General features: G+C 32.7%; 1 protein-coding gene across 2 annotated transcripts in view; it reads left to right on the top strand.

The window, feature by feature from the left end:
- LOC136273098 (hemicentin-1-like) overlaps positions 1-25,565 on the top strand; it is a 179,275-nt gene that overhangs the window by 121,504 nt on the left and 32,206 nt on the right. The window contains exons 11-12 of one of the 2 annotated variants that reach the window (XM_066076996.1): positions 9,131-9,241; positions 25,234-25,258. In XM_066076996.1, coding sequence (XP_065933068.1) covers positions 9,131-9,241; positions 25,234-25,258 — 136 coding nt within the window. The remainder of the gene's footprint in view (positions 1-9,130; positions 9,242-25,233; positions 25,259-25,565) is intronic. The other variant, XM_066076997.1, reaches the window with a different exon arrangement.

Here is a 25,565-nt window from a genome sequence, read left to right as displayed (position 1 = left end):
GAAATATTTAATGGCGAGTTAAATTTTCAGAGGGTAGCAAGCATTGTTATAAACAGTATGTACTCATGTGTCATGTCAGGAATTGTGGTTTTTTTTAAACCGAACCCGTTTACAAAACATGTAACCTTTTCTCTAAGATAACTTCTTTATTTAGATATTTCTAAATTTTTTAAGACAATGTGCAATTTAGAATTGTTGCGTGCTGACAAAATTTACAGACCCTGAAACGTACTACTACACCAAAAAAGCGTGTGACTTACGTGCGAGAAACTTTTCGTGTTAACCGTTTAGCGTTTCGTGTAAACCGATTAGCGTTTCGGACAAAGCGTGTAAATCGTTTCGAGCAAAGCGTTCGAGAACCATGTGAAACGTTCATCAGATTTCATTCGGAACTCTCTGACAATTTGTTTCAAAATGGCGCCCGTGTTTTACATTACATGTACTTTAAACTGTTTGTGATTGGCAAAACTCTTTTGTATGTATTTTCACGAAAAAAAAAATCTAGAAGAAATGAAATACTTATCTTTTTACAAAATTGAAAAGGTATATGTATTAAAAGACGACTAGTTACAGATTACATGTATATATAACGATTTTATACGATGTTTCAGTACTGGTACAGTCGTTTTACCGGTAACGAATATTTGCCAGTATCAGATTGAACCACGTGTAGTTTTCCTAGTTTCGGTTCATTGCGACAGAAGTATTATTTGGCTGCATATATTGATAGATATACGGGAAAAACAAAGGAAAATGGCAACTACTTATCATCAATTACTATTATAAAGTGTTTTTATGAAAATTCAATATTATAAAGTAACGCAAATGAAAACTGTTCAAGTCCAGTTTCAATTTGACGGGAAAACGGTATGATTAAAATAACGATCATATTATTTTTTTTAAATGACATATTCCCACAACTGTTTTTCCTTCTTCATTTATAAGTCCATTAACATGTACCTCTACTCTAGTATATTTTTTGAAATGAATTCGCCTCAAAATATTCGGTCAGAAGTGATAAAGGGCGCTTAATTCGATACTGGGAAACGAATACGAAACTAGGAAAATGGAGGGGGTGTTGAAATTACTGTCTCCGTAATTCATCCTTTATATTTTCGGAAGATTGATACTACAGTTTAGAAGGACAAAGAAACGCGATTTAAACAAAAAATAAACACATTTGGAATTCCGATAGTAATAGTTGCATGCACGACGAAACCTCATACTGATTCGTTACCGGTAAAATGACTGTACAATATTAAAATTCGCTATACATACAAAATATTAAATACAGTTAGCAAAACATGATTTCCGTTGGAACAAGCCTTAATCAACTTTAACTTACAAGACATCGGGTGAGACCTGCACCTGGCTGAACCTGTCAATCAAACTCTGTGTATTTGTTTTCATTGGATGGTCAAGCGTCTCTTTTTTTTGTCAATAGCTAATGGAAAAATTAATAACTTCAAGGTAATCGGAATCAGTATTTGATGAAGCACACAATTTAAATGATAGAAAATTTATTAATTATTCGAACAAAATTAAATGTAAACATAGAAAGAAAATATACTGATCATTTCTATGAATTGCGGGAAGTAAGTTCTTTGGAATCCCGATTCTAGATTTTTTTACAAGTAATTTTTTAAATTATTTAAACCACTGTTAACGGAAAACAAGAGGTCTTAGAAGTAATTAACGCACAGGGATTTGCCTACAATGTACACAGTCATGCAATTAATTATTATGGGAATCTTTACGTGTAGTACTTAATTTAAATAGATCATGATAATCTATACACTCTACGCCGTTATACGTGTAAGGAGCGCCGGTAATATATACAAATATTGAGTCAAAAATTTAAATCATTTCTATTTCTTGTTCTTTTCAATACAATGTTAAATTACTTTGAAAAAAAAATCCGAAATAGTAATTACAACTTTCTTTTTTGTTAAATCATTTGAATTTTTCTGAGCTACATGAATATGTACAGACCATATTTATTTACGCAAATGATACGACATAGGAAAAAAATTATTGGATGTTTGTATGACATTGTTTTCTAACGAATGTGACTAATTTAATTTTAAATATTTTTTAACATTATCAATGTAAAGAATATCAGATTTATTTACTATTTGTATTTTTACATCGTATTCTTTGAAACCAATAAAAGTACTAATGTTAAAAGAAAAATCAAATCCCGCCGAACACTGAAAAACCGATTTCACTATTGATGACCCGGGGCTATATATGTTCTGAGCTGTGTGCACTGAAGCGACACACGATTCTCGGTCGCACGTGGCGATTGAATTAACAGACTGACCGAATAAACAAACGGGTTGGAGAGTGAAACAAGATGTTACACACTAGAAGAAGCCACCAAAAATGATTTTCAACAGATCTTGATATCGTTTCGCCAATTAAAAAAAAAATACAGCGGGGCGGGAGGGGGGTTGGGGGGGGCAGCAATGAGTTCGCTTCCACAATGAAACGAACATGTAGAATAACTACAGAAGTGATTAATATGTGACCGATAGAATCTAATCTAAAGTTGTTTAAAACTCTTGTGAATATTCTTTTAAATAATCATCGAATGCCTCAACTTATGACATTCTTTTATCGTGCTAGCACCTACCGCAAACATGTAACATGGAACTTTGATTACAATTTGATTTGATTTTTTAACTACCTTGTACGCTATCGTATACATCAATGCTTAATCAACTATACAAGTAAAATAAATTTATATTTCATCTAAAACCAATATAATAGTTGAAAACATAATAAAATATAGTTGTGTCCGTGCAAAATATGAAACATGAGCGCGTGATAAACCGACCGCGGATCACTTGTCCACTCGCGCCGGATCTCCTCAAATCGAACGAGTCATCTCCGAGAAATCGCCTGCACAAAATTTGTAATACAAAAAAAGAATAATAAGAAAAGTGAAAAAGAAACAATAGAATAATAGAAGGGTCTTCCGCTGAAGACGGAAGACCCTAATAATAATAAGAAAAGTGAAAAAGAAACCGAAGAATAATAGAAGGGTCTTCCGCTGAAGACGGAAGACCCTAATAATCTTTACCCGCACAATAATAGAAAGGTCTTCCGTTTCCAACGGAAGTCCTTAATAAAGTCCTAGTTCCTTTATTATACAGTCATTGTCTTTGCAATTTATTTCAACCAAGTCACTTTCTTGAGTAAGGAAATTGTTATTTCATCTCCCCTTAAACACATTCACAGTATTTAGTTTCACAAATAGTTTCTTAGGGGTTCTCACAATTGTTGAGATAAGAAGGTCTTCTTTGAGTTCTGTATAAAATTTCCAATTTATACGCATGAGTCCAAGGTTAAAATATAAACCAATATTGTTTTTCTGAGCCAATCGCGGCCAAGAATGAAATTCCGATTGAGTCCCTTTGTCACATAAAGCTTCTAACGTTAAACCTGAAATATTGAGAAAAATATCTACATACCCTATTGCATTTAAAGAACTATCGTTTGTTGCTTGAAGAGTGTAAAGGTCATTTTTACATACTTTAGGGCGAGGAAATAATTTATCATACAATTTCTGTCTGATTAAAGATACAGTGGCAACGGTATCTACCAAAGCTCTAAATTTATGTTTACCTATCTTCAATAAACAACTACTGGTATTATTGGTAAAATTAATTTCATATCTAGATCTTTGTTTAAACTTCTTTTTTCGGGCTTCAACGAAGGAAGAACATCTTAGTTTTCCTGATTTTGTTCATTAAAAGAAGGGCGAGAGGTGTAACCTGAAGTCGATCTCTCATTGTTTCATTCTGAGTGTGGCGTGACCTATTCTAGCGATCTATCAGTCTCCCACAGTTTTGTTGCGTTTTCTGATAGTTATGCGAGCTCCAACAATCAGCGTGCACATGAGCTAGTTTTCCACAGTTCCAACATTCGACAGGTGAACGGGGGCTTCGTTCAATAGTATAACAGACCTGTTTTGATTGATTGTTTTATTTATTTGGGGGCGGGACCTAGTCTGAAATTTGTTTTGTTTAGAAAATCTGGCTCGGTGGCCTGTCTTTTTACATGTAAAACATCGGTTGTTTCTCGCATGGTCGATCTCCATGGGTTCTTCACGTCTGTTGTCTACTGAGGCGAGATTATCCAAACGATCCCTGAAGAAAGGGAAGGTAGTATCAAAAGTAGGGGCAGCTAGACCGTTACTGTTATCCTGTCTATTGTCGGTTATATCTGACCTTCGAATGGCCAATCTCTGTCTTTAGTTTTGTTCTTTCGTTGCCTATTGAATTCCGGATTCTTATTCCTTAGGATTTTCTCGTAAGATTTTCCTCCTAAGATAGTCAAATGTTAACCCATCACAGAAAATGTCGACTAATTGTTGCTGAATCAATGGATCTTTAAGTCTTTTTTTACTGTACGCGTCTTCCACGATTTGTAGAAGTCTCTCGGCGAACAATTGAACACTTTTGTTAGAATATTGACTAGTCCTACGCATTACCGCCAACGCGTGCTGGGGATCGGCTATTTCTGCAAATCTGTTTTTAACGACGCCGTAAAGTCATGCCATAATGGCTGCCTTCGTTTCATCCAGATATCATTTATAAAGCCCCCCCCCCCCACGGACCTATTACTAGTTACATATGCTAACATTGGAATTTAAAGACCCGGTTTCCCGGACATTAGCGCGTATTTTTCTTCTTCCTTTTACCACTGCTTATATTTCCTGTGGTCCCCCCTGGAACGGAGTGACTGACAGTGGCTGTCACTGCCTTTACCTGGCTTATAAAAAAATCTTTTTTCATCATCCAAATTCGGATGTCTAGGTTCACGGAACTGATATTCTCTAGTTTCATGAAAAGATTCTTGACTGTTTAACTGTGACTTAAATGAAGAACCTTTACTCTATCCCCCTTATCTTGACCTAAACTTGTCATACTTTGTTCTAACTACTCCATTTGTTTTTAAGTCTTCCCTGTCATAACCATTTGTCGCCATGTTAGTTGTTGTTCAGATGACCAATAAAATAGAGACGATAAGTGATATGAAAAAGAATTCTTACCTTAAGAAGTTTTCCTTGTCCTTCCTTTGCACTCTGCTTATACTGGTCACGGCACCAAAATAAAAAGACAGATGTAACACGTTTGTCACAAAGTCTCCCCGTCCGTCTGCTTCGTCATTGATTAAGTCAACTTACAGTGACAAGTTTGTTTGTCGTGTCATATAGTGGTGGAAGTTCTAATCAATTCTAAATCAATCTCTAATTCAGTCTAAATTTCTAACAATTGACATGAGTATATATACCCTTTCGGCTAGGACGGACAGTTTCGGTTAGTCATGACCACCTGTGCTAATCATGATTGTAAATTCAGTAATTAAATTCGAAAGCAGTATTTTAGTTCCAAATACAGTATCAAATTGTCAAATTGTCCATCACAGCGTCGAGGGATACGGGTTTACAGTCTCCCGCATCAGTACATAGCATAAGTAAAAACATGAGAATAGGTTAAAGGTTGACAGAAAGCATGTAGTTTGTGATAAGCAAACTATAGTAAAATGATATAGAGTCTACAATTATGTCACATATAGTTCTCCTGCCCCATACATGGACGGTTGAGATCGCACTACTGTGCAATTGAATTTAAATTGAACCTGCCCAAGGACTTTCCAGTAGACTGATTAATATGTTAATACTTGCGCAGCATAATTGTTTACGTGTTCATTTAATAGAACTTATCAAGGTTACTGTATAGTCATCTGTTTACAAATTGTCATATTCAAGCATACTGTTCAACTCAGTGTTTCTCTTAAACGGATGGAAGTATTATATTACTTTACCTAAACAGTTTAATATATGTATCTTAACATCCACATGATCAATCGTTATTATAAACAAAGTTTGGGTGGGGGGAGGAATTATCTTGCCCATCTGTCCGTATGTCCGTCTGTGCAAAATTTGTGTCTGCTCCTTATCTGTCTTACGGAGGAACATTAGAAGTCCTTAATCCATACAAATATTACTTCTGTCCTGAGGTTGAGTCATGGCCTTAACCCAAGGGCATTTCGGCGAAACAAGGTCACGGGCGGGAAAGCAGAAACATTTGTGTCCGGTTCAAATTTTTTTTTGAAAAACATTTGAAGTTCTTACTTCACACAAAGATTGCCTCTGATTTTAAAGTGTGTCATGATTTTTACCCAACGTCATTTGGCCACTTCAAGGCAATGTGCATGAAAAAATTATGTTCGGTCCAAATCTTTTTTATGGAGAAACATTAGAAGCTTTTACTTGACATAAAAAATTACTTATGACCTGTTGTTGCCTAACGATTTCGTTTAAGGTCATAATTTGTGTCATAAAAAGCTACTGTTCTAATAGAGAAACATTGGAAGTTTCAATTTTATAAGATTGCATATGACCTAAGGATTTGTCAAAAACATGCCCCAGGGTCAGTTATGCATTTTCAAGATTTCTTTTTAAAAATGTTTATTACCCGTTTGTTTCATAGCTTGTAATGGATGGAACTGATTTAGAAATTAAAGTTTGACACAAAGATTGCTTGTTACTTGTAAATTTGTCCCTACATGAGCTTTGGCAATTTTGCAAGTTCAATGTCACTATAAGCATTAATTTTATTATTTTCTAAGAGAGAAATAATTGAGTTTTGATATTTTCTTAGCGGGAATTATCATTTGTTTGCTTGATTATAGTACATCTATTTTATTTATCATTTTCAATATTCTTTCAAAATATATAAATATATAAATTTATTATATAATTAAATATCAACGGATTTAAACGTTCATAAAATGATGCATCTATTATAATAACAAACTATTTTTATCTCATTATTTTAATACTATGTAATTAATTTGATTTGAAATGAAACAGCATAGTAAATGCTGCTTTGTATATGACGATCATTCTGGTTCTCTCGACTTGAGAGTCATGGGATAAATGTTAATAATTCATCCAAACGGTGTCATTTAAAAAATGCTATTTCAAATGAATTTTCTGACTTTTTATTATTGTCCGATTTATCGCACCTTGATATTTTCGTTAAAATCTATGGACAGCGCATGTGCCATTTTTAATTTATACAACTCTAGAATATATGCCTTGAGTCTTTCTCTTTAAAAAATGAAGAAAAAATTATTTTCTGCAAATGTTTTAACAATATTGATCTTTTTCTTCTTATTTCTCCAAAAAAAGTCGATGGGGCAATGTGGGGACTTCTTAGATGTTTGCAGCACTGTTAAGGTTTACTTTGTGGTCGCGCCGACCAGAAAGTACGAGAACATGTTAACTATGACATCACACAAAACAACAAGTCGTCAAAAATGCTATTAAATAAAGTAGTTTTCAATTGTTATGGGTACGAAAACATCAAACTACATTAAAAATTACCTTTGCGTGCAACTTTGTAGTCAAATAAGTCCAACAACGATAAATATAAAGAATAGACTGATCACGGTGAACTTGTGTCGTCGATATGACGTCGATGTGACGTCATATTGTAAATTTTGACGCATATTATGTGTAGAGAAGGGCGGATCAATCAATTTTTTAACATGAGAAAATGCATTTTATAAATGAACGGATCATAATCATAAAACAATTATTATACCATTAAATACTATCTACTATGCTTGTTTTGATTCGGCATGTAATTATTTTTTAGAGCGTGTATTATTTGTTTTTTAGAGTGGTTAATGTACAAGTTCGATGTGGTTGACATCGGGAAGCCTATCTAAATCCGCTTTTTACAAGGGCATACACTTAACAGATCATTTTGATCTTTTGGATATAAATTAAGGAAATGTTAAAGTTATCAAAAAGTGCTGCTGCTTCAATGAAATCTACAAAATGAATTATCAAATATGTAAAATATTATGCGAAGGTCATATCAATTCCAACCGGATCTCATTTCTTTGATATTTATTCTAATAAAAGATGAACTCTATACAAAGCAGCAGCACTTTTCAGAATTTACCAGAATAGTAGAATTTAATCATCATTTAAAATTTTAATTCACATAAGGGTATGCTCTTGTAATATTGGAATGTGTTTACAACCTCCACTCGGGAGAATTATGAACACATATCACGTGACTATCAATTCAAAGGACCACACTAAGTGCTATACAAAGTAGCATTTACTGTACTGTTGTATTTCATATCGCATTTATATCATAATAATATAACTTTACATAAACATTTTGTAATAACAGATGCATCGTTTTGTGAACGTTTAAATCCGCTGATATTTTCATAGCAAGCCGTAACAGTGCTGCTTTATCAGTCATGTTTATATTGACCATTTCACTTTTGTTATCATCTACATGTATCTAAACACCTTTAACTACAATAAAATTATCTGACGTAATGCTATTTTCAATATCACATCCTTCATTATACATTGATTCCTAAAATATTTCTAATTTTGTATGGACAGTGTAGAAAACTTCTTCTCATTTTTTCGTTTCTAATAACAATTTTTTAAAGAAAAAAAATTGATATTCAAGAAATTTTGAAATGAAAAAATTTAGTCTATAAAAATATATTTGACTTTTTGTAGATATTTAAATTAGATGTAATAAAAAGTTTTTATAGCATTAAATCGTGATTTTTTTTAAGTATACAGTCTCATAACTGCAGCGGTGTGTGCATACAAATTGAGTAAAGCGCGTAAGCACGTTATGAAAATTTGTATGCACACATCGCTGCAGTTATGAGACTGTATACTTAAAAAAATCATGATTTAATCTTATATTTACATTTTTTACTCATTGCCTTGTCTGCAAATGTGATTTATACTTCAAATTCCTGTCTTATCTTAAGTATAAGTTCATATTAATGGAAGAGTAACAGTAACAGCCACAAGCGTGAACTTTGATTTTCGCTTATGGCGTTGTGGTTTAAAGCGTTTAACGTTTGTGACGTCATAATAAAACTCGTTATTTTATCCTTTGATCAGTTCATTATGTGTATTACAGTGTTATAACAGCTGCTTTCAACACTTTACAAGCCAAAAATATTTGGAATGTAAATATACTCTTTTAAACAGCCATATGTTGTTTTATGTAGAATGTTGGTTTTTTTTCATGAATAATATATATATTTATTTTTTTTGCAGAGTCTACTGATAAATTGCCGATTATTGCTGGAAGTGCAGCTGCTGGTGGATTAACTTTAGTAGTCATTCTTGTTGTCGTAGTTTTTTTGTTCCGGAGATATACAAATACTGGTAAACAGAGTTTATTAGGGCCCGGCAAGGATTTTCGGGTACCCTATAGTACTCACTCTGTCCTTCCGTCCTTCTGTCTGTCCGTCTGTCACTTCCGTCCACAAATTTTCTGTTTTTTTCTAATAACTGTTTTATGGTAGCCCAATCAAGTTCAAATTTGGTATGGTAGTTCAGTAGGCAGAAATACATATTTTGGTGCTAAGTTTGGTTCTCTATGTCTTCTGGTTTGGAGCTGGGGTGGTGGGGTAGATTCCTTAACTATGCATAAGAATGAATGGGCAAAGAGAGATAACTGCTGAGAATGTTACCATTATATACTTGGAAGGCTGTGCAATATTTGTCCTTTGGGATTAATTAACCTTCCACAGGAAGAAACTCCTAAGCTTTATCTTTATCTGTCTCATTGAGATTAATTACTGCACTGCCTGTGTCTGAAAATGAACTTTGTTTTGAAGTTAAAGTCAATTTTGAATAATGTGTAGTATTGTGTACATTCTTTGAAATATGGATTTAAAATATAATATTCATACTTTATTTTGGTTAGAATGGTAATCATTGGTACACAATGATTTATGATAATTTTATTGAATTCTAAAATCAAGATATATATTACGATATCCTTTTTCACTATTTTATTTTTTAATTATTTTATTTTAATTTTTTTCTGCCTTAATGCTGTTAATTTTAACAGGTAATCAGATTATAACCCCATTCTGTCATTTCTGGAAAAAAAATCTTATTGTAAATTTAGAAGAAAAGGATGAGAAAGCAGAACAATTAATACCCTGGGATTAATTATCTTGCCTGCTGCAGAAAATTTAGAGGCTTATCTCTATCTGTCATATGAAGATTAATGAACACCTTTGTCTGCAACTGATGTTTGTTTTGAAGTTGAGGTCAACCCTGGGTGATACAATGTATTTACACTGAAGGCTTGAATTTTATAAAACACCTGCTTAAATCTTTCTTAAATACACATTTAATTTAGTTTTTTTTAAAAGACATGAGAATATCCCTGTTTTATGCAGATACAAGGTTACTATTTAAAGTTTTTGGACATTCAGGAATTATCTTGAAATCTTAAAGAAGATTCAATGTTAATATAAAGAGGATGTAATTCAAAGTTTTTTTCACTTCTCTTTATTAATTGTCATAGCGGGGCCCTTTCTGCCTGGTCAGTTTTCTAGTTATTGATAATTTGGTCAAACAAAGTGCAATAAGAGTTTTTATAAAATTGATAGATGGACACCAAATGTTGACGTAAATAAGTAATTTATGTTTCATCATTCATTTTACCACGGGACAATTTTCGATCAAAAAATTTCTCTAGTCTTTATTTCCTCGTTGCCATATCAGATGGTGGTTACTGCAGTAACAGACAGTGAGTTAAATCCAGTATTAAAAAAAAAGATTTCCTTAAACACATCCTGTCTGCTATCTTCCTTCTGAAGTTTTATATTTTGATTTGAATGCATTCTTAGTTATTTGTATCAATCAAAGTATTGAATCAATTTGTTGTTTCAATTCCAGCCTTTGTTTTCTCATTGACATTGACACAAATTCGGGGAGGGGAGCTTTTGCTATACCCTTAGAATCGGGGTCCGAGACCAAAATTTGTGTGTCATTTGATGAGTTATAAGCGAGCTACAGAGCTTACAGTTCTTCTCTATGTAAACAAAGCGTTTGTTTACATTTCGAATGTTAAAGTGAAAGTTCCAGTTTTAGACCTAAAATAAATGTGTTAATCGTTAGGAACAGTTTCTTTGTGCTTCAAATGAATAATAAGATAGACAAACCAGCTTTAAAAACTTTTTTTACTGGTATATTGAACCTATGTAAACAAAAGCAGGGCAGGCGCCTTGTTTACATGACGAAGAATTGTAAGCCTTGTATCTTGCTTAAAACTCAACGACTGGCACGCAAATTTCATTTGATCAATAAATATGCATTCCTAAAGCATTGCAAATGATAAAACAAAAAAAAAAATTGACCAAAATCGTGACCATGCCCCTTTAAGAGGCTGAATGAGGTTAAATTATGGTGCAAGTTTAAGGCTCTGGTGCAAATTCGAGCCATAGGTTGAAGATGCTGGAGGAGGTTAAGGTTTATGGACAGATGCCTTTTGATTGCATGGTAAACTAAGGGTTTTTTGTTTTGTCTCAGAAAATCCTTGATCTGTGATGCATCTTATGCTACTGATGCACTTAAAAGGCTTTGATGCTATTTATGAGCCGTAGTTTTAGATGTTGTAGGGGGTAAAGGTTTTTTGAGCTGGTTAAATTTTCTGGAGCAGGTGGTCTTTGATGGCTGCTTTGTGTATTAATATTTAAGATCCACAATTATTTCTGTTTTTGTCTTTACCGAACTTGGATAGATGATGCATCTTGTGATACCAGATACTAATGCAATCAATAGGCTTAGTTGCTACACTGTTAATATAAGCGACAGGTTTGGAAGCTGGTAGAGGATTAGGTTTAAAAGTTGGTCACAGTTGATGAAAATAATGGTCTATCTTATTTAAACTCGCCTTGTTGATTTAACTTTATAAAAAAAAAATTACAGAGATAGCTCTAGATACTAAAGTAATATGAACTATCCTGATGCTTGGTAGATTTCAGATTTAAGAACAGTTCAAAAAGTGTTTAAGTCTTTGAACCGTTTACATATATTATAGCATTGAATCAAGATTTTTTGAAGTATACAGTCTTATAAGTGCAGCAGTGTGTGCAGGCAAATTGAATAACGCGCGTTAGAGCGTTATGAAAATTTGTATGCACAAATCGCTGCTGGAAGAGGTTAAGAGTTTTGGATCAGGTTAAAGTTTGTGTGCAGGTGCACTTTGATAGCAATTTCTAAGCTACTACTGGTTATAGCAGGTATATATGTCGTTAAGGTGGCGTAAATGTGGCTGAAAGAATATACAGCCTTTAAGCCACCTTTAGGTTACCTTTTAGCTGAGCGTATATGTCCTTTATGTCCAAACTTCTTTAAGTCACCCTTAAGCCATCTTAAAGCCATCTTTAAGCATCTCTCAGTGGCATTTTTGCTTCCTTTAAGTTGTCTTTACGCCATCTTTAAGTTCTCTTTAAGTCAAATTTGATCAAGCGAAACAGATTTATCTTGAAAACATATTTTTAATGCAAAAGCTCTTTTATAGAGATGGGAGGGGGAGGGGATGATCCTAGTGATGATATAATTTCCAAGGAAAGGGGGGGATGTTCCAGGCGGTTTTAATTGTTGCTCCATTGAACATTAAACACAGATCGCTATCATCCACACTGCTCCAATGGACACAGACTGCAGTCTCTGTATCTAAATCTGCGCCCAAAATTAAATGAAAGTATGTTTGTTTCCTGTTATGAATTAATTATTGAAAACTCTCTCTCTCTCTCTCTCTCTCTCTCTCTCTCTCTCTCTCTCTCTCTCTCTCTCTCTCTCTCTCTCTCTCTTCTACTTCATCCGGTTGTTAAACAAAATAAAACGAAATGAACAAACAATGCATGCTTTAGTTTAATAATCGGTTTAAGATTTTTTTGTTTCAATTTTAATTATTTCTAGGTCTAATACTGTTAATGAGGAAAATACTCTTAGCTGCCTTTGTTATATCGGACGGGATATAACAGCTTTGTTTGTCTAGACATAGTTTAGTTCGTGTATATCTAATTAGAGTATATTGTTTGTCAAACTTAAGAAAAACCCTGGAACTAACACAGAATATACAAGATATACACAACAGGTGTGTCGTGTGCCCAGGTGCACGTCAGTGTTTCTAAATATGTTGAAATACGTATACGATAAGTCTAGTGAATGAAAGTTTATTCACATTTGTTATTCATTTTCAAAGTATTATTTCCCAACTCTGGGTTTCAAAAATGTTACGTTTACAAATTATAGATACATGTATGTAACAGTAAAATCTATAGCCTATTTAATTACTGCACCGGTGATCATAAATTGGGATTAATTATTTAAATATATGTATAAGGGTAAATATGTCACATACCCGGCCTGGTACATCGTACAATTGTATGTATATGTATACATCATTTGCAATTCCCACATGCAGAAAATACGTGACCGGTAATTAAGGTCTTCCGATCCAACGGAAGACCTTATTGTTATTCTTCGGTTTCTTTTTAGGGTCTTCCGTTTTCCAACGGAAGACCCTTTTGTTATTCTTCGGTTTCTTTTTAATATTATACTTTTTCTTTTTTTCTGACTTCTTTTCGGCTTCATAACTCAAAAAGTTTTTAACCGATTTTTATGAAACTTTCAGAGGTTATGTGCAATTACAATGCCTCGAAGATGTTAAAGTTTCTATTGCAACGTCACTTCCGTTTTTACGTTACGTCATTTTTTAAATTTTCAAAAAGTCATTTTGTCCGCGGCTTCAAAAACGCTTCAAGATAGGAAGTTGAAATTTTTCGTGCTTATAAATTGATCGTTTTGCCTCTGTAATAAGGCTGGAAATAAGTCGTACCAGGAATAATTCGATTTTTAAAAAAAAAATTATTTTAGTTACTTTTGTTATTGGTTTAAGAGCTCTGCTTCTTACAGGAACTTTCAGCTTTACTTTCGACATTAACGGAAGACCCACTCGTTGCTTTGCAGTTAAGGTCTTCCGTTTCCAACGGAAGACCTTATTGTTTTCGTTCGGTTTCTTTTTCCCTATTATTAAGGTCTTCCGTTTCCAACGGAAGACCTTCCCGTTATTCTTCGGTTTCTTTTTCCCTATTCTTATCATTATTATTTTTTCCCCTTTTTTTGTGCACGCGATATCTCAGAAACGGCTCGGCCGATCTCAATCAAAATTTTGGATGTGATAGATAGTGGTCTGAACTTGATTGGAATTTTTTTGTGTTGATGACGTCACATCCGTTTTTGAGATATTGAGATTTTTCTAAATTTTATATGGGTATTTTGTCTTCTGTTGTTCTCCGAAACTATACGAGATATTAAGCTCAAATTTTTACGGTAGGTAAAGGAAAGATTGAAGTTTTGCATGATTGTTGTTTTGTATGTTTAGCACTACATGCGCCAAAGCTCGCTATGGCTCGAAAATTGACATTAAAAAAGCGTCGTGAATTTTTGTGCTTTTTTCTCTTTATCTCTTTTCTGGAAAATATTTTGTTAAAACATGCAATGTAAAAACAGTTTAAATTTACAAGACCTTTCTGCTGATATAAAAAAAGGGCTGGCCCCTCAAATTAGGGACCTAGAGGGCTCTAAAGTATTTTACCCATAACTCTTTACCGAGGGATATTTTGTAATAGATTATAGAAGCAAATATGTTTATCTGACAGTTATGAAGCCAAGCAGTATAACGATTTTCTCATATGTTACGTAATTAGGGATTTTTAGGGGTCAGAAGTCCAAAACTTTGACCACCTATATCTCAAAACGGAAAAATATTTTGAAATGCAGTATAAAAGAAAAGATGCTCAAAATGATGTCCTTAACAACATGCAGCCTAAAAAATTTGGTTCAGCGGCCCCAATAAGGAGATAAGGGACCGGCCTCTAAAATATTCTTTCTGAGATATCTCAAGAATGGTAACGGATTTCTGAACACTTGTTGAACAAAATGTCTTTATAATCAAATGACCTTTAATTTGATACCATGAAAAAGGGGCTGGCCCCTAATATTAGGGACCTAGAGGGCTCTAAAGTCTTTTTCCTATAGTTCTTTACCGCGGGGTATTTCGTAATAGATTATAGAAGCAAATATGTTTATCTAACAGTTGTGTAGCCTAACATTATAATGATTTTTCTCAGGTGTTACGTAATTAAGGAGTTTTAGGGGTCAAAAGTCCAAAAATGTGATAACCTATATCTCAAAAAGAAAAAATATTTTGAAATGCAGTATAAAAGAAAAGATGCTCAAAATAATGTACCTAATAACATGCAACCTTACAATTTTTGTTCAGCGGCCCCAATAAGGGGATAAGGTTCGGCCCCTAAAATAGTCTTTCTGAGATATCTCAAGAACGGTGACGAATTTCTAAACACTTGTTTAACAAAACTCTTACACCTGAAACAAATAGTATCAGGCACTTAAAATGAAGATCCTCTTTTCCTGTTTTAAATCATGTATAGCTGTTAAATAGCAAAATCAAGATCAAACAAATCTCAATTTCTAAAATCAGACGGAAGACCTCCTCGTTGCTCGCAACGAGATCGTGTCTAGTTATTAGGGTCTTCCGTCTTCAGCGGAAGACCCTTCTATTATTGTAATGTTTCTTTTTCACTTTTCTTATTATTCTTATTCTTTTTTTTTTTCTTACCGATTTTGTGCAGGCGATTTCTCGGAGATGGCTTGCTCGATTTCGGTCAAATTTTCAGGGATGGTGCCTTGTCAACTGAAGTTTGTACCGCCGGAACGGTTTTTAAAATTTCACTTCCGGTCGGAAGTTATCGTCATTAAACGATTTTTTTAAAGTCAAATTTGTCTGCGACGTTTCTCAAGAACGACTGAAGATATAGAGCTGAAATTTTTAGAGATGATAGATTTAACGTTTTTCTGGTGCACTATTGTCTAAAAAATGTCCGCCGTCACTTCCAGTCTTCTCCAGAAGGAATTTTGAAAAATTGAATTTTTCGACTTTTTTATTTTCTAATATTTTTGTTTGAAATTTTTACACATTATAGAGACCCTCTTACTGAATTAGAATATGTAATTTGTTTTAAAATCGATCAAGGCATTCTCGAGAAATTAAGCGTCAAAGTCCTGAAGCGAGAGTCCGAGTAGCTCAGTCGATATAGTCGTGGACATGGCCCAGCCGACCCGGGTTCAAGCCCCGAGTGCCGCAATTTTTTTCAAAAATCGAACGGAAGACCCACTCGTTGCTCGCAACGAGATCGAATCTAGTTATTATTATTATTTTTCTTTTTTTTCTTACAAAATTTGTGCACGCGATTTCTCAGAAACGGCTCGACCGATTTTCATGCAACTTTCAGATCTAATAGATAATGATCTAGACCTTATAGGTTTTATATTATATTGATGACGTCACTTACGTTTTCAAGAAATTTACGTTTTAGCGATTTTCAGAGGGGTCCCTTGTCCCTCTACGTTCTCCTCTAATATAAAAGATATCGAGTTCAAACTTTCAGGGATAGTAGACAAAAGATTGTAGATTTGTAATTTTATTTTCATTTAGATCTATCTTGAAAGGCGCCGAAGCTCGCCTGGACCCGAAAATTGAGATGAAAAAAACGTCGTAATTTTTCCTGGTTTTCTTTGATTATCTTTTTTCTGAAAAATATTTTGTTAAGACATGTAAAGTGAGACTTAAATAATTATTTTTTGAATTTACATAGTATCCCTTTAAATATGTACATGTAATTATAACTATTTTATTCATAATAAACTTTTCGCGTATAATTGCTGTGTCTGATATCTATATATTTTAAAGAAATATTTGTTTTCTAATAATAGTATACATGGTTACACGTTAAAATATTCAATTCAGTAAATCTCTTTTTTTTAATTTGCTGGAGAAGTGTACAAATATAAATAATTTTAAAAAAACTACAATACATCATATTATTTAATTTTGGTTTTACGTTCACCCAGTAAATTGAAACTTTGATATTGTTCATTGTAAATTTTCTGAGTGGGTGTAAATAAAAAAAAAAGTAACAGTATGTCATATTGAGATTTTTGTGTTTGCACCCACTCTGTCACTGAATTTTGTATTCACGCCCATCCAGCCAATAACAGTTTACAAAATGATGATATGCTAACATGATTGTACTCTTTCATGAACAATGCTGTAGTAACTATATCTTGAAAGCCGATTTTTGGTGTTTTATTTGTTCCGTTAGAATAACTTTTGATGTAACTAAATATTATCAAATCGCTAATTTTTCTATATAGGCATTAACAATTCTGCTTCATGGAATCTGTAGCAAGTTAGCAACCTAATTTTTGTACAGGATGACAATAGAATTTTTCTTTAAAGTTTCTAAATTGCTTTGATCACAAACATGTATCATAAATTTACTAACAGTAATTGTTTTCGTCAATAAAATGGTAAATTGCATTTTTGGAATAGAAATAAGTAGTAGAAGATCATACAGCAGCGTTGGAGTAGATGATTAACCTTCCTATCACAGCCACCTACATTATTAATTTAATTTAAACGTGTTAAATGTGTATATTATGTGTATATAAGACATGAAGTACTTGAATACTAAATAATTATCTGAATATTTATCATATATGATTGTATGACATATTGTTGGTAGACATGTTCACTCACACCTATATTAAGAAACATATCACCTTCATTTATACCTGCAGAGATACAAACATAAGAATGAGATTTTCATGATCCAGCCCATTTGAAAAGAACAGTAAATAAAAGGGAACTGTATATTAAGTAAATATACAGGTATAATACTTAAATAGGTTTAAACAGTGTACCTTAAGAGAATCAAAAACGCTTTGGAGATCTAATATAAGTATAAACATGGGAAACAATTTTATCTATATGAAAAATCAGAACTACCATAAAGTATATAGTTAATATAAAATGGTACACTAATGTCAATAAGTTGTTTAAAAAGTTCGTCTCTTTGTTGAGTGTATCTTGGATATCCAGGGGACAAAATCACATTTACTTCAGATTCAGACCCACAGTATAAACATCGACTCACATCAAATAAAAAAATCCTTAAATAAGTAAGCTTTACTATAGCTTTATTCCGTAATTGACGTAAAATAATATTTCCTATTGTCTTAACTGAAAGGTTTGTAAGCTCTAGGTATATATTTTTTTTGAAGTTTTGACTTAAAAGAAAGATAAAGTTGATGAAATTTTCTTTTCTGCATGAAGATTATTCCATAATTTACATGTAGACGGAGCAAAGCTATTGTAATTAGTATAAAGTGGTAGATAGTAAAAAAGCTAATTCGATCTATGATTATATGCATGTTCAGTAAGAAAATATGATTGAATTCAATCTAACATATCTTGTGGTGCCAAACCATTTATATTCTTGTAGAATATAATTAGTTTATGGTTATCCCTTCGAGATTTCGATGTTTCCAAATTAAGCTCACTATATAAAATTATTTTAGAAGAATTAACTCTGATCCCTGTCACTGTCCTGGTTGCTTCAATTTGTACATGTTTAAGCAATTTGGATTTTCCCTTGATACAGCTGCTCCAAACAACATATTTATCAGTTGTATACTTTTCGCATACCTTTTCATGTATATACCATTAATATAATTAGATCAACCATCCTCCGATTGTATATTTAGATGCAAACCTACTTTTTTTAAATTGATAACATTTTTGCTGTAGAGGGTATATGTATTTAATTTTGAAAAAATATATTACGTCAGTTGCCTGTGTTTCTAATTTACAGGTAGATAATAGAATTGAAAACTCAAAATAATAGAAATAAATTGCATTTTTTAGAAGAACCATTACTGTATATGCAGAAAATTGGATGGTGCTTCAATAAAGTTAATCAGACAAGTTTATGAAAAATTATTTTTAAGTCGTAAAAAATTAAAAACATGTGTAAATATGTATATGCTGTATTTATACGTATAAAAAAACAGTATATATGAAAAAGGATAAAAATATGACAACCAATCATTTATTATTTTGTCAGTGAAATATTCTGACTTCTTCAAATTAAGCATATGTATCTGACATTATATCCTTTGTCTTGATATAAATATATATACCCTTTACCCAATAAAGCAGTATAGAGGTTATATATTTTCAATTATTAAACAAATATACAACGTCAGGTGCCTGTCGAATAGAGCTCTGTTGAACTGCCTTAAAAGTGACGATAACGGGTAATATGTTTGTTAGATATATTTATCAGAGATTGTGACAAGTTTAAACTTTAATTTCTGTCACATGAGGGAATGAAAACCATGTCATCTATGTCAAAAAGTATTCTAGCCCTACTCGCCTGCTCCATTCCGAAGCAAACGGTCATCTTCTTAGCTTTTATACATAGTATTGTAATAATAAATGGATATCATATTTTCAATCTAAAAACTAAATGATTAATTGGACATATCAGCCTAAAAGAAATTAGCCACGTCCGCATATGCATCGGACAGTATGTACATTTTAAAACTGAAACTTTCAAATATGTGCATTATTGTACATTTAAACCGTGTAGAGTAAGTTCCAGTTCAGATCAAAACTCTGAGGTTTGGGTCAATTCTCAACAGGATCAATTTTTAACGGGTCGAGGTCATCAGAGTTTAGAAAAATCTTTCTCATACCGTTGAAAAATGACCCCGGGTATAAATTTCACGATTTTGGTCTCAATTTTCAACGTTGAAAAATGACCCCCCGGGTCAATATTCAACGTTGAAAAATGACCCCCGGGTCAATTTTCAACCCGGGTCAATATTCTTCGTTACACCGGCCCCTAAAACATTCTGTCTCATATATCTCCAAAACGGTAACGAATTTCTAAACACTTGTTGAACAAAATTTGTGTAGAATTAGGTGACCTTTTATTTGATATCAAGAAAAAGGGGCTGGCCCCTCAAATAAGGGGTCTAAAGGGCTCTAAAGTCTTCAATCTGTAGCCCTTTTACTGAGAGATATTTTGTGAAATGTTATAGAAGCAAATATGTGTATCTCACAGTAATGTATCCAAGCAATGTATTGATTTTGTCATGTATTACGTAATTAAGGGTTTTTAGGGGCCAAAAGTCCAAAATCTCGATCACGCATATCTCAGAAAGGAAAAAAATTTTGTAATGCAGTACAGAAGAAAAGTTGTTCAAATTAATATTCTTAACAATATGCAACCGTCAAAATTTCTAAAAATCGAACGGAAGACCTGCTCGCTACGAGATCGTGTCTAGTTCCCTATTATTTTCATCCTTTTTTTTCTTCCCATTTTTGTGCACGCGATTTCTCAGAAACGGCTCAACCGATCTCCAACAAATTTTCAGATGTGATAGATAGTGCTTTGAACCTGATAGCAATTTTTTTGCATTGATGACGTCACATCCATTTTTGAGATATTGAGATTTTTCTAATTTTTATATGGGTATTTTGTCTGCGGCCGTTTTCCTAAACTATAAGAGATTTTACGCTCAAATTTCTACGGTTGGTAAAGAAAAGATTGAAGTTTTGCATGATTGTTGTTTTGTATGTTTAGCACTATTGACGCCAAAGCTCGCTATGGCTCGAAAATTGACATTAAAAAAGCGTCGTTAATTTTTGTGCTTTTCTTTCTTTATATCTTTTCTGGAAAATATTTTGTTAAAACATGTAATGTAAAAAAAAGGTTATATTTACAAGATCTTTCAGCTGATATCAAGAAAAAGGGACTGGCCCCTCAAATTAGTAACCTAGAGGGCTCTAAAATCTTTTACCCGTAACTCTTTACCGAGGGATATTTTGTAATAGATTATAGAAGCAAATATGTTTATCTCAATGTTATGTATTCAAGCAATGTAATGATTTTATTATGTGTTACGTAATTAAGGGTTTTTAGGGACAAAAAGTCCAAAATTTCGATCACCCATATCTCAGAAAGGAAAAATATTTTGTAATGAAGTACAGAAGAAAAGTTGTTCAAAATGATGTTCTCAACAAAATGCAACCGTCAAAAATTCGTTAAACGGCCCCTAAAAGGAAATAAGGAATCGGCCCCTAAAACCTTCTTTCTCATATATCTCCAGAACGGTAACGAATTTCTAAACACTTGTTTAACAAATTTTGTGTAGAATTAAATGACCTTTTATTTGATATAAAAAAAAGGGGCTGGCCCCTCAAATTAGGAGACCAAAGGGCTCTAAAGTCTTTAATCTGTAGCCCTTTACTGAGAGATATTTTGTGAAATGTTATAGAAGCAAGTGTGTTAATCTCAATGTTATGTATTCAAGCAATGTAATGATTATATCATGTGTTACGTAATTAAGGGTTTTTAAGGCCCAAAAGTCCAAAATTTTGATCACCCATATCTCAGAAAGAAAAAATATTTTGTAATGCAGTACAGAAGAAAAGTTGTTCAAAATGATGTTCTCAACAAAATGCAACCGTCAAAAATTCGTTTAACGGCCCCTATAAGGAGATAAGGGATCGGCCCCTAAAACCTTCTTTCTCATATATCTCCATAACGGTAACGAATTTCTAAACACTTGTTGAACAAAATGTGTTCAGAATTAAATATCCTTTCGTTTAATATCAAGAAAAAGGACTGGCCACTAAAATTAGGGGACCAAAGGGCTCTAAGGTCTTTTATCTATAACCTTTTATTGAGGGGTATTTTGTGAAATGTTATAGAAGCAAATGTGTTTATCCTGCAGTTATGTATCAAAGCAATGTATTGGTTTTGTCATGTGTTTTGTAATTAGGGGTTTTTAAGGCCCAAAAGTCCAAAATTTTGATCACCCATATCTCAGAAAGGAAAAATATATTGAAGTGCAGTACAGAAGAAAAGTTGTTCAAAATGATGTTCTTAACAATATACAACCTTCAAAATTTCGTTAAACGGCCCCTATAAAGAGATAAGGGATCGGCCCCTAAAACCTTCTTTCTCATATATCTCTAGAACGGTAACGAATTTCTAAACACTTGTTGACAAAATGTGTTCAGAATTAAATGTCCTTTCATTTGAATCCAAAAAAAGGGGCTTTTTCCTAAAATTAGGGGACCAAAGGGCTCTAAAGTCTTTTATCAATAACCCTTAATTGAGGGATATTTTGTGAAATGTTATAGAAACAAATGTGTTTATCTTATAGTTATGTATCAAAGCAATGTAATGATTTTATCATGTGTTACGTAATTAAGGGTTTTTAGGGGCCAGAAGTCCAAACTTTTGATCACCTATACCTCAGAAAGGAAATATATTTTGTAATGCAGTACAGAAGAAAAGTTGTTTAAAATGATGTTCTCAACAAAATGCAACCTTCAAAATTTCGTTAAACGGCCCCTATAAGGAGATAGGGGATCGGCCCCTAAAACCTTCTTTCTCATATATCTCCAGAACGGTAAAGAATTTCTAAACACTTGTTGACAAAATGTGTTCAGAATTAAATGTCCTTTCATTTGAATCCAAGAAAAAGGGACTTGCCCCATAAATTAGGGGATCAAAGAACTCTCAAATCTTTTATCTATAGCCCTTTAATGAGAGCCATTTTGTGAAAGGTTATTAAAGCTAGATTAGGTAAAATACGTTTATATATCCTAACAATATAATAAATTTTCTCTTCCGTTACCCAATCAGGGTTTTTAGGGACCAGAGGGAAACAAGTTTGATCTTTTTTATCTTAATTTTAAGAAATGCAAGTATTTAAAAAAGCAAGAGAACTTATAAAAAGCGATACAATAAAGCATTAGTACTTCACTCCTTTTTCCATAACATTTTTTGTTGTCGAAAATCAAAGTCAATGATGTCATATTTCATTCTAAAAATCGAACGGAAGACCTCCTCGTTGCTCGCAACGAGATCGTGTCTAGTTGGTACTATGTTTGTTATAGAATTTATAGTTTAAAAATCATGTATACAATCAAATATTTAAACATATATCATTAAATATGTAATTTTAATTCTGTTGTTAATGTATAATAATGAATATTGTTAAAAGTACAATGTATACTTGCTGGAACGGCGCCGTGATCATGAAAACCGGGAAATTGCGTAAAACTCATATCCTAATAGTTTCAATGCATTTAAAAGAAATAGTTTCATCTTCTTCCTTGCATTTCATTTAGTTATGTATTAGGTGAACGTATATCTACTCGGTTTAAATTAAAGAACTAAGTACTAGTAAGCTTAACGGTTTCCATTTAGGTATAATATATTTTTTTCACTGAAGACCAAGTTCCGTATTTCATACTAAATACACCCATGCATGTAATTCATAAATTAGATATAATAGATTGTTACAAACTGAATGAAAGTCAAAATATTTTCAAGTAAAAATACACACTCATTACATTCAATAGACTCTAATTAATTGGATATAAAAACCACCTAAAACATATATGTTGCTATGGCGCAGAGGGAGTGAGGTGATGCTAGTAACCAAAAGGTCCCGGGTTTAGTTCTCGTCATGGGCGTTTTGAATTTTTTTCTTTTTTATTTTGTAGAACAAAAACCGTTTTTAATACCTTTTCTGTCAACAAGTAAATACATTTTGTTGCTAAATTAAGCTCAATATTGAATTAAAAGATGTTTTAATGGCTTAGAGGTGGCTTAAAGGCCAAGTGGTTTGGACATTAAGACATTAAGGACCAATATGACCAAGAGGTGGCTTAAAGATAGTCTTTAAGCTGCCTTTAAGCCATCTTTACGCTTTCTTTTAAGACAATCTTTCAGCAACATGTTGTAACGGTTTTCTCTATGTGTACTCACTTTGCTGAGGTACCGGGGAATAAAGGATCGTCGGGGACTTCGAAATAAAACCAAATATTAAAATAAGGCCAAAATATAAAGTTTATTAATTTGGATTGCAAATGTCAAAAGGTCTAAACTCACAATAAAAACAGTTCTTAAAAGCATTGTTACAGAAATTTATGCTCCGTGTATATATTTTGTTAATATTTTTATTCACACTTACCCTGTATATTTTGTGTATATTTCATTTATATCAAATGCTATTTTAATAATGGTATGTTCTTAATTTGTAGATTAATTTTTTTGTATATACGTTTTTAAAATGAAAAAAAAAACCCCGAAAAAAAGAATGTTCAAATGTCGCAATAATGATTTAACTTAATAATTAGTTAATATTATTTTTTATGTCGAAATCTTTAAATACTTATTTCTTTATTTTTCAAATTAACGTCAATTGTTAAATAAGCCTCACAGGACCGCTTAGTATTTTAATTATATAATTCAACCTGTTTTGACAGCTTACCTGGCACCTGTCAGCGTTTTAATTACATAATTTGAACAGTGGTTATTAACACTAATTATAATGATTGTTACCTGTTCGTTTCATTTTTATCCACGCCCATAAGTAATTCAATATCCAATTATATTTTATATTTCGGGATTAACTTTATGGGCGTGACTTTGTAATTATCGTCGAAATAGAACCAAAAGCCAAACGCAAATTGTCAACTTTTGACATTTGCAATCCAAATTAATAAACTTTATATTTTGGCCTTATTTTAATATTTGGTTTTATTTCGAAGTCCCCGAAGATCCTTTATTCCTCGGTACCTCAGCAAAGCGAGTAAACATAGAGAAAACCGTTGTAACAAACACATATAGCTTAAGGTGGCTTAAAGATCATCTTAAAGCTACATTTAAGCACCTTTAAGCTATCTTTAAGGAGAACTTAAAGATGGTCATTCATCCTGTGGATGCATCTTATGATACTAATACACCTGACATGTTTGAATGCTGAATCTGAGCCATAGGTTTTAGATGCTGGATGAGATAAAGGTTCTTTGAGATGGTTAACGTTTTTGGAGAAGGTGCCTTAAAAATTTTTGGAGCAGGTTCCCTCTGATAATTATATATTTGTTATTACTAATCCTGACTTCACAAAACTTGCTTGGATGATGCGTCTTATGATATGTGACAATATAGAGTGTCTATTAGCCTTACGATAAGCTTCAGAAAATCATATCTAAAATAGATACTTAATTGATCAATCAACAGATGTATTGAATCAGACGCAGTGAGCCATTTAGAATGTCTGGTTTTCATATAATTCATACAGTTAATTTGCTTATTGGTTTAAAACTCAACTACTTTGAATTGTCAGCTATTCAACAGGCATGATATAATTTACTAAATATATAGAGATCAAATTTTGTATTTTTTTCTTCAATCACTACTTAGGCAATTGACGTTTCATTGAATAGACATGTCATTTGACTGAAATGTTTTAATTAACTTTAAATAGACGGAAATGTGTTTGATCAAACTATTCTCGATCTGATACACCTCAAATTATAGGCCAAAATTTTATATCAGATAATTATCTTGGCTGATACGTCTCAATGATTTAATGTTGTTTCTTCTTTTTTTCAGAAAAGCAGGCAGGGAAATCTCAAAGGTATTTCACCTGACTGTAGAAATAATTACTCAAATAGAATTTCTTTAGAGTGCATTAAAAAAATTAAAGTTGTCCTAAAAATGAAATATTATATTTAATATCAATATTTCATAAAACATGCCATATATATATGCTCGCCTTTAAGTATTGATAGCCTATAGATGGACTTCTTTAGTGATATTTTGAAGATTTTGCTGTTGCCTTCTAAGTCCATTCACTTTTTCAAGACAACTGATGTGCATATTCTCTCAATTAAGTTACCACAATCTAATGGAACTGAATTCTACCATTTTTTTTTACTCTTAAT

This window comes from Magallana gigas, chromosome 2 (assembly GCF_963853765.1).
Source record: "Magallana gigas chromosome 2, xbMagGiga1.1, whole genome shotgun sequence".
In the NCBI taxonomy this organism is placed as follows: domain Eukaryota; kingdom Metazoa; phylum Mollusca; class Bivalvia; order Ostreida; family Ostreidae; genus Magallana; species Magallana gigas.
The sequence above is the reverse complement of the archived record's forward strand: the minus strand, read 5'-3'. Positions and strand labels throughout refer to the sequence as shown.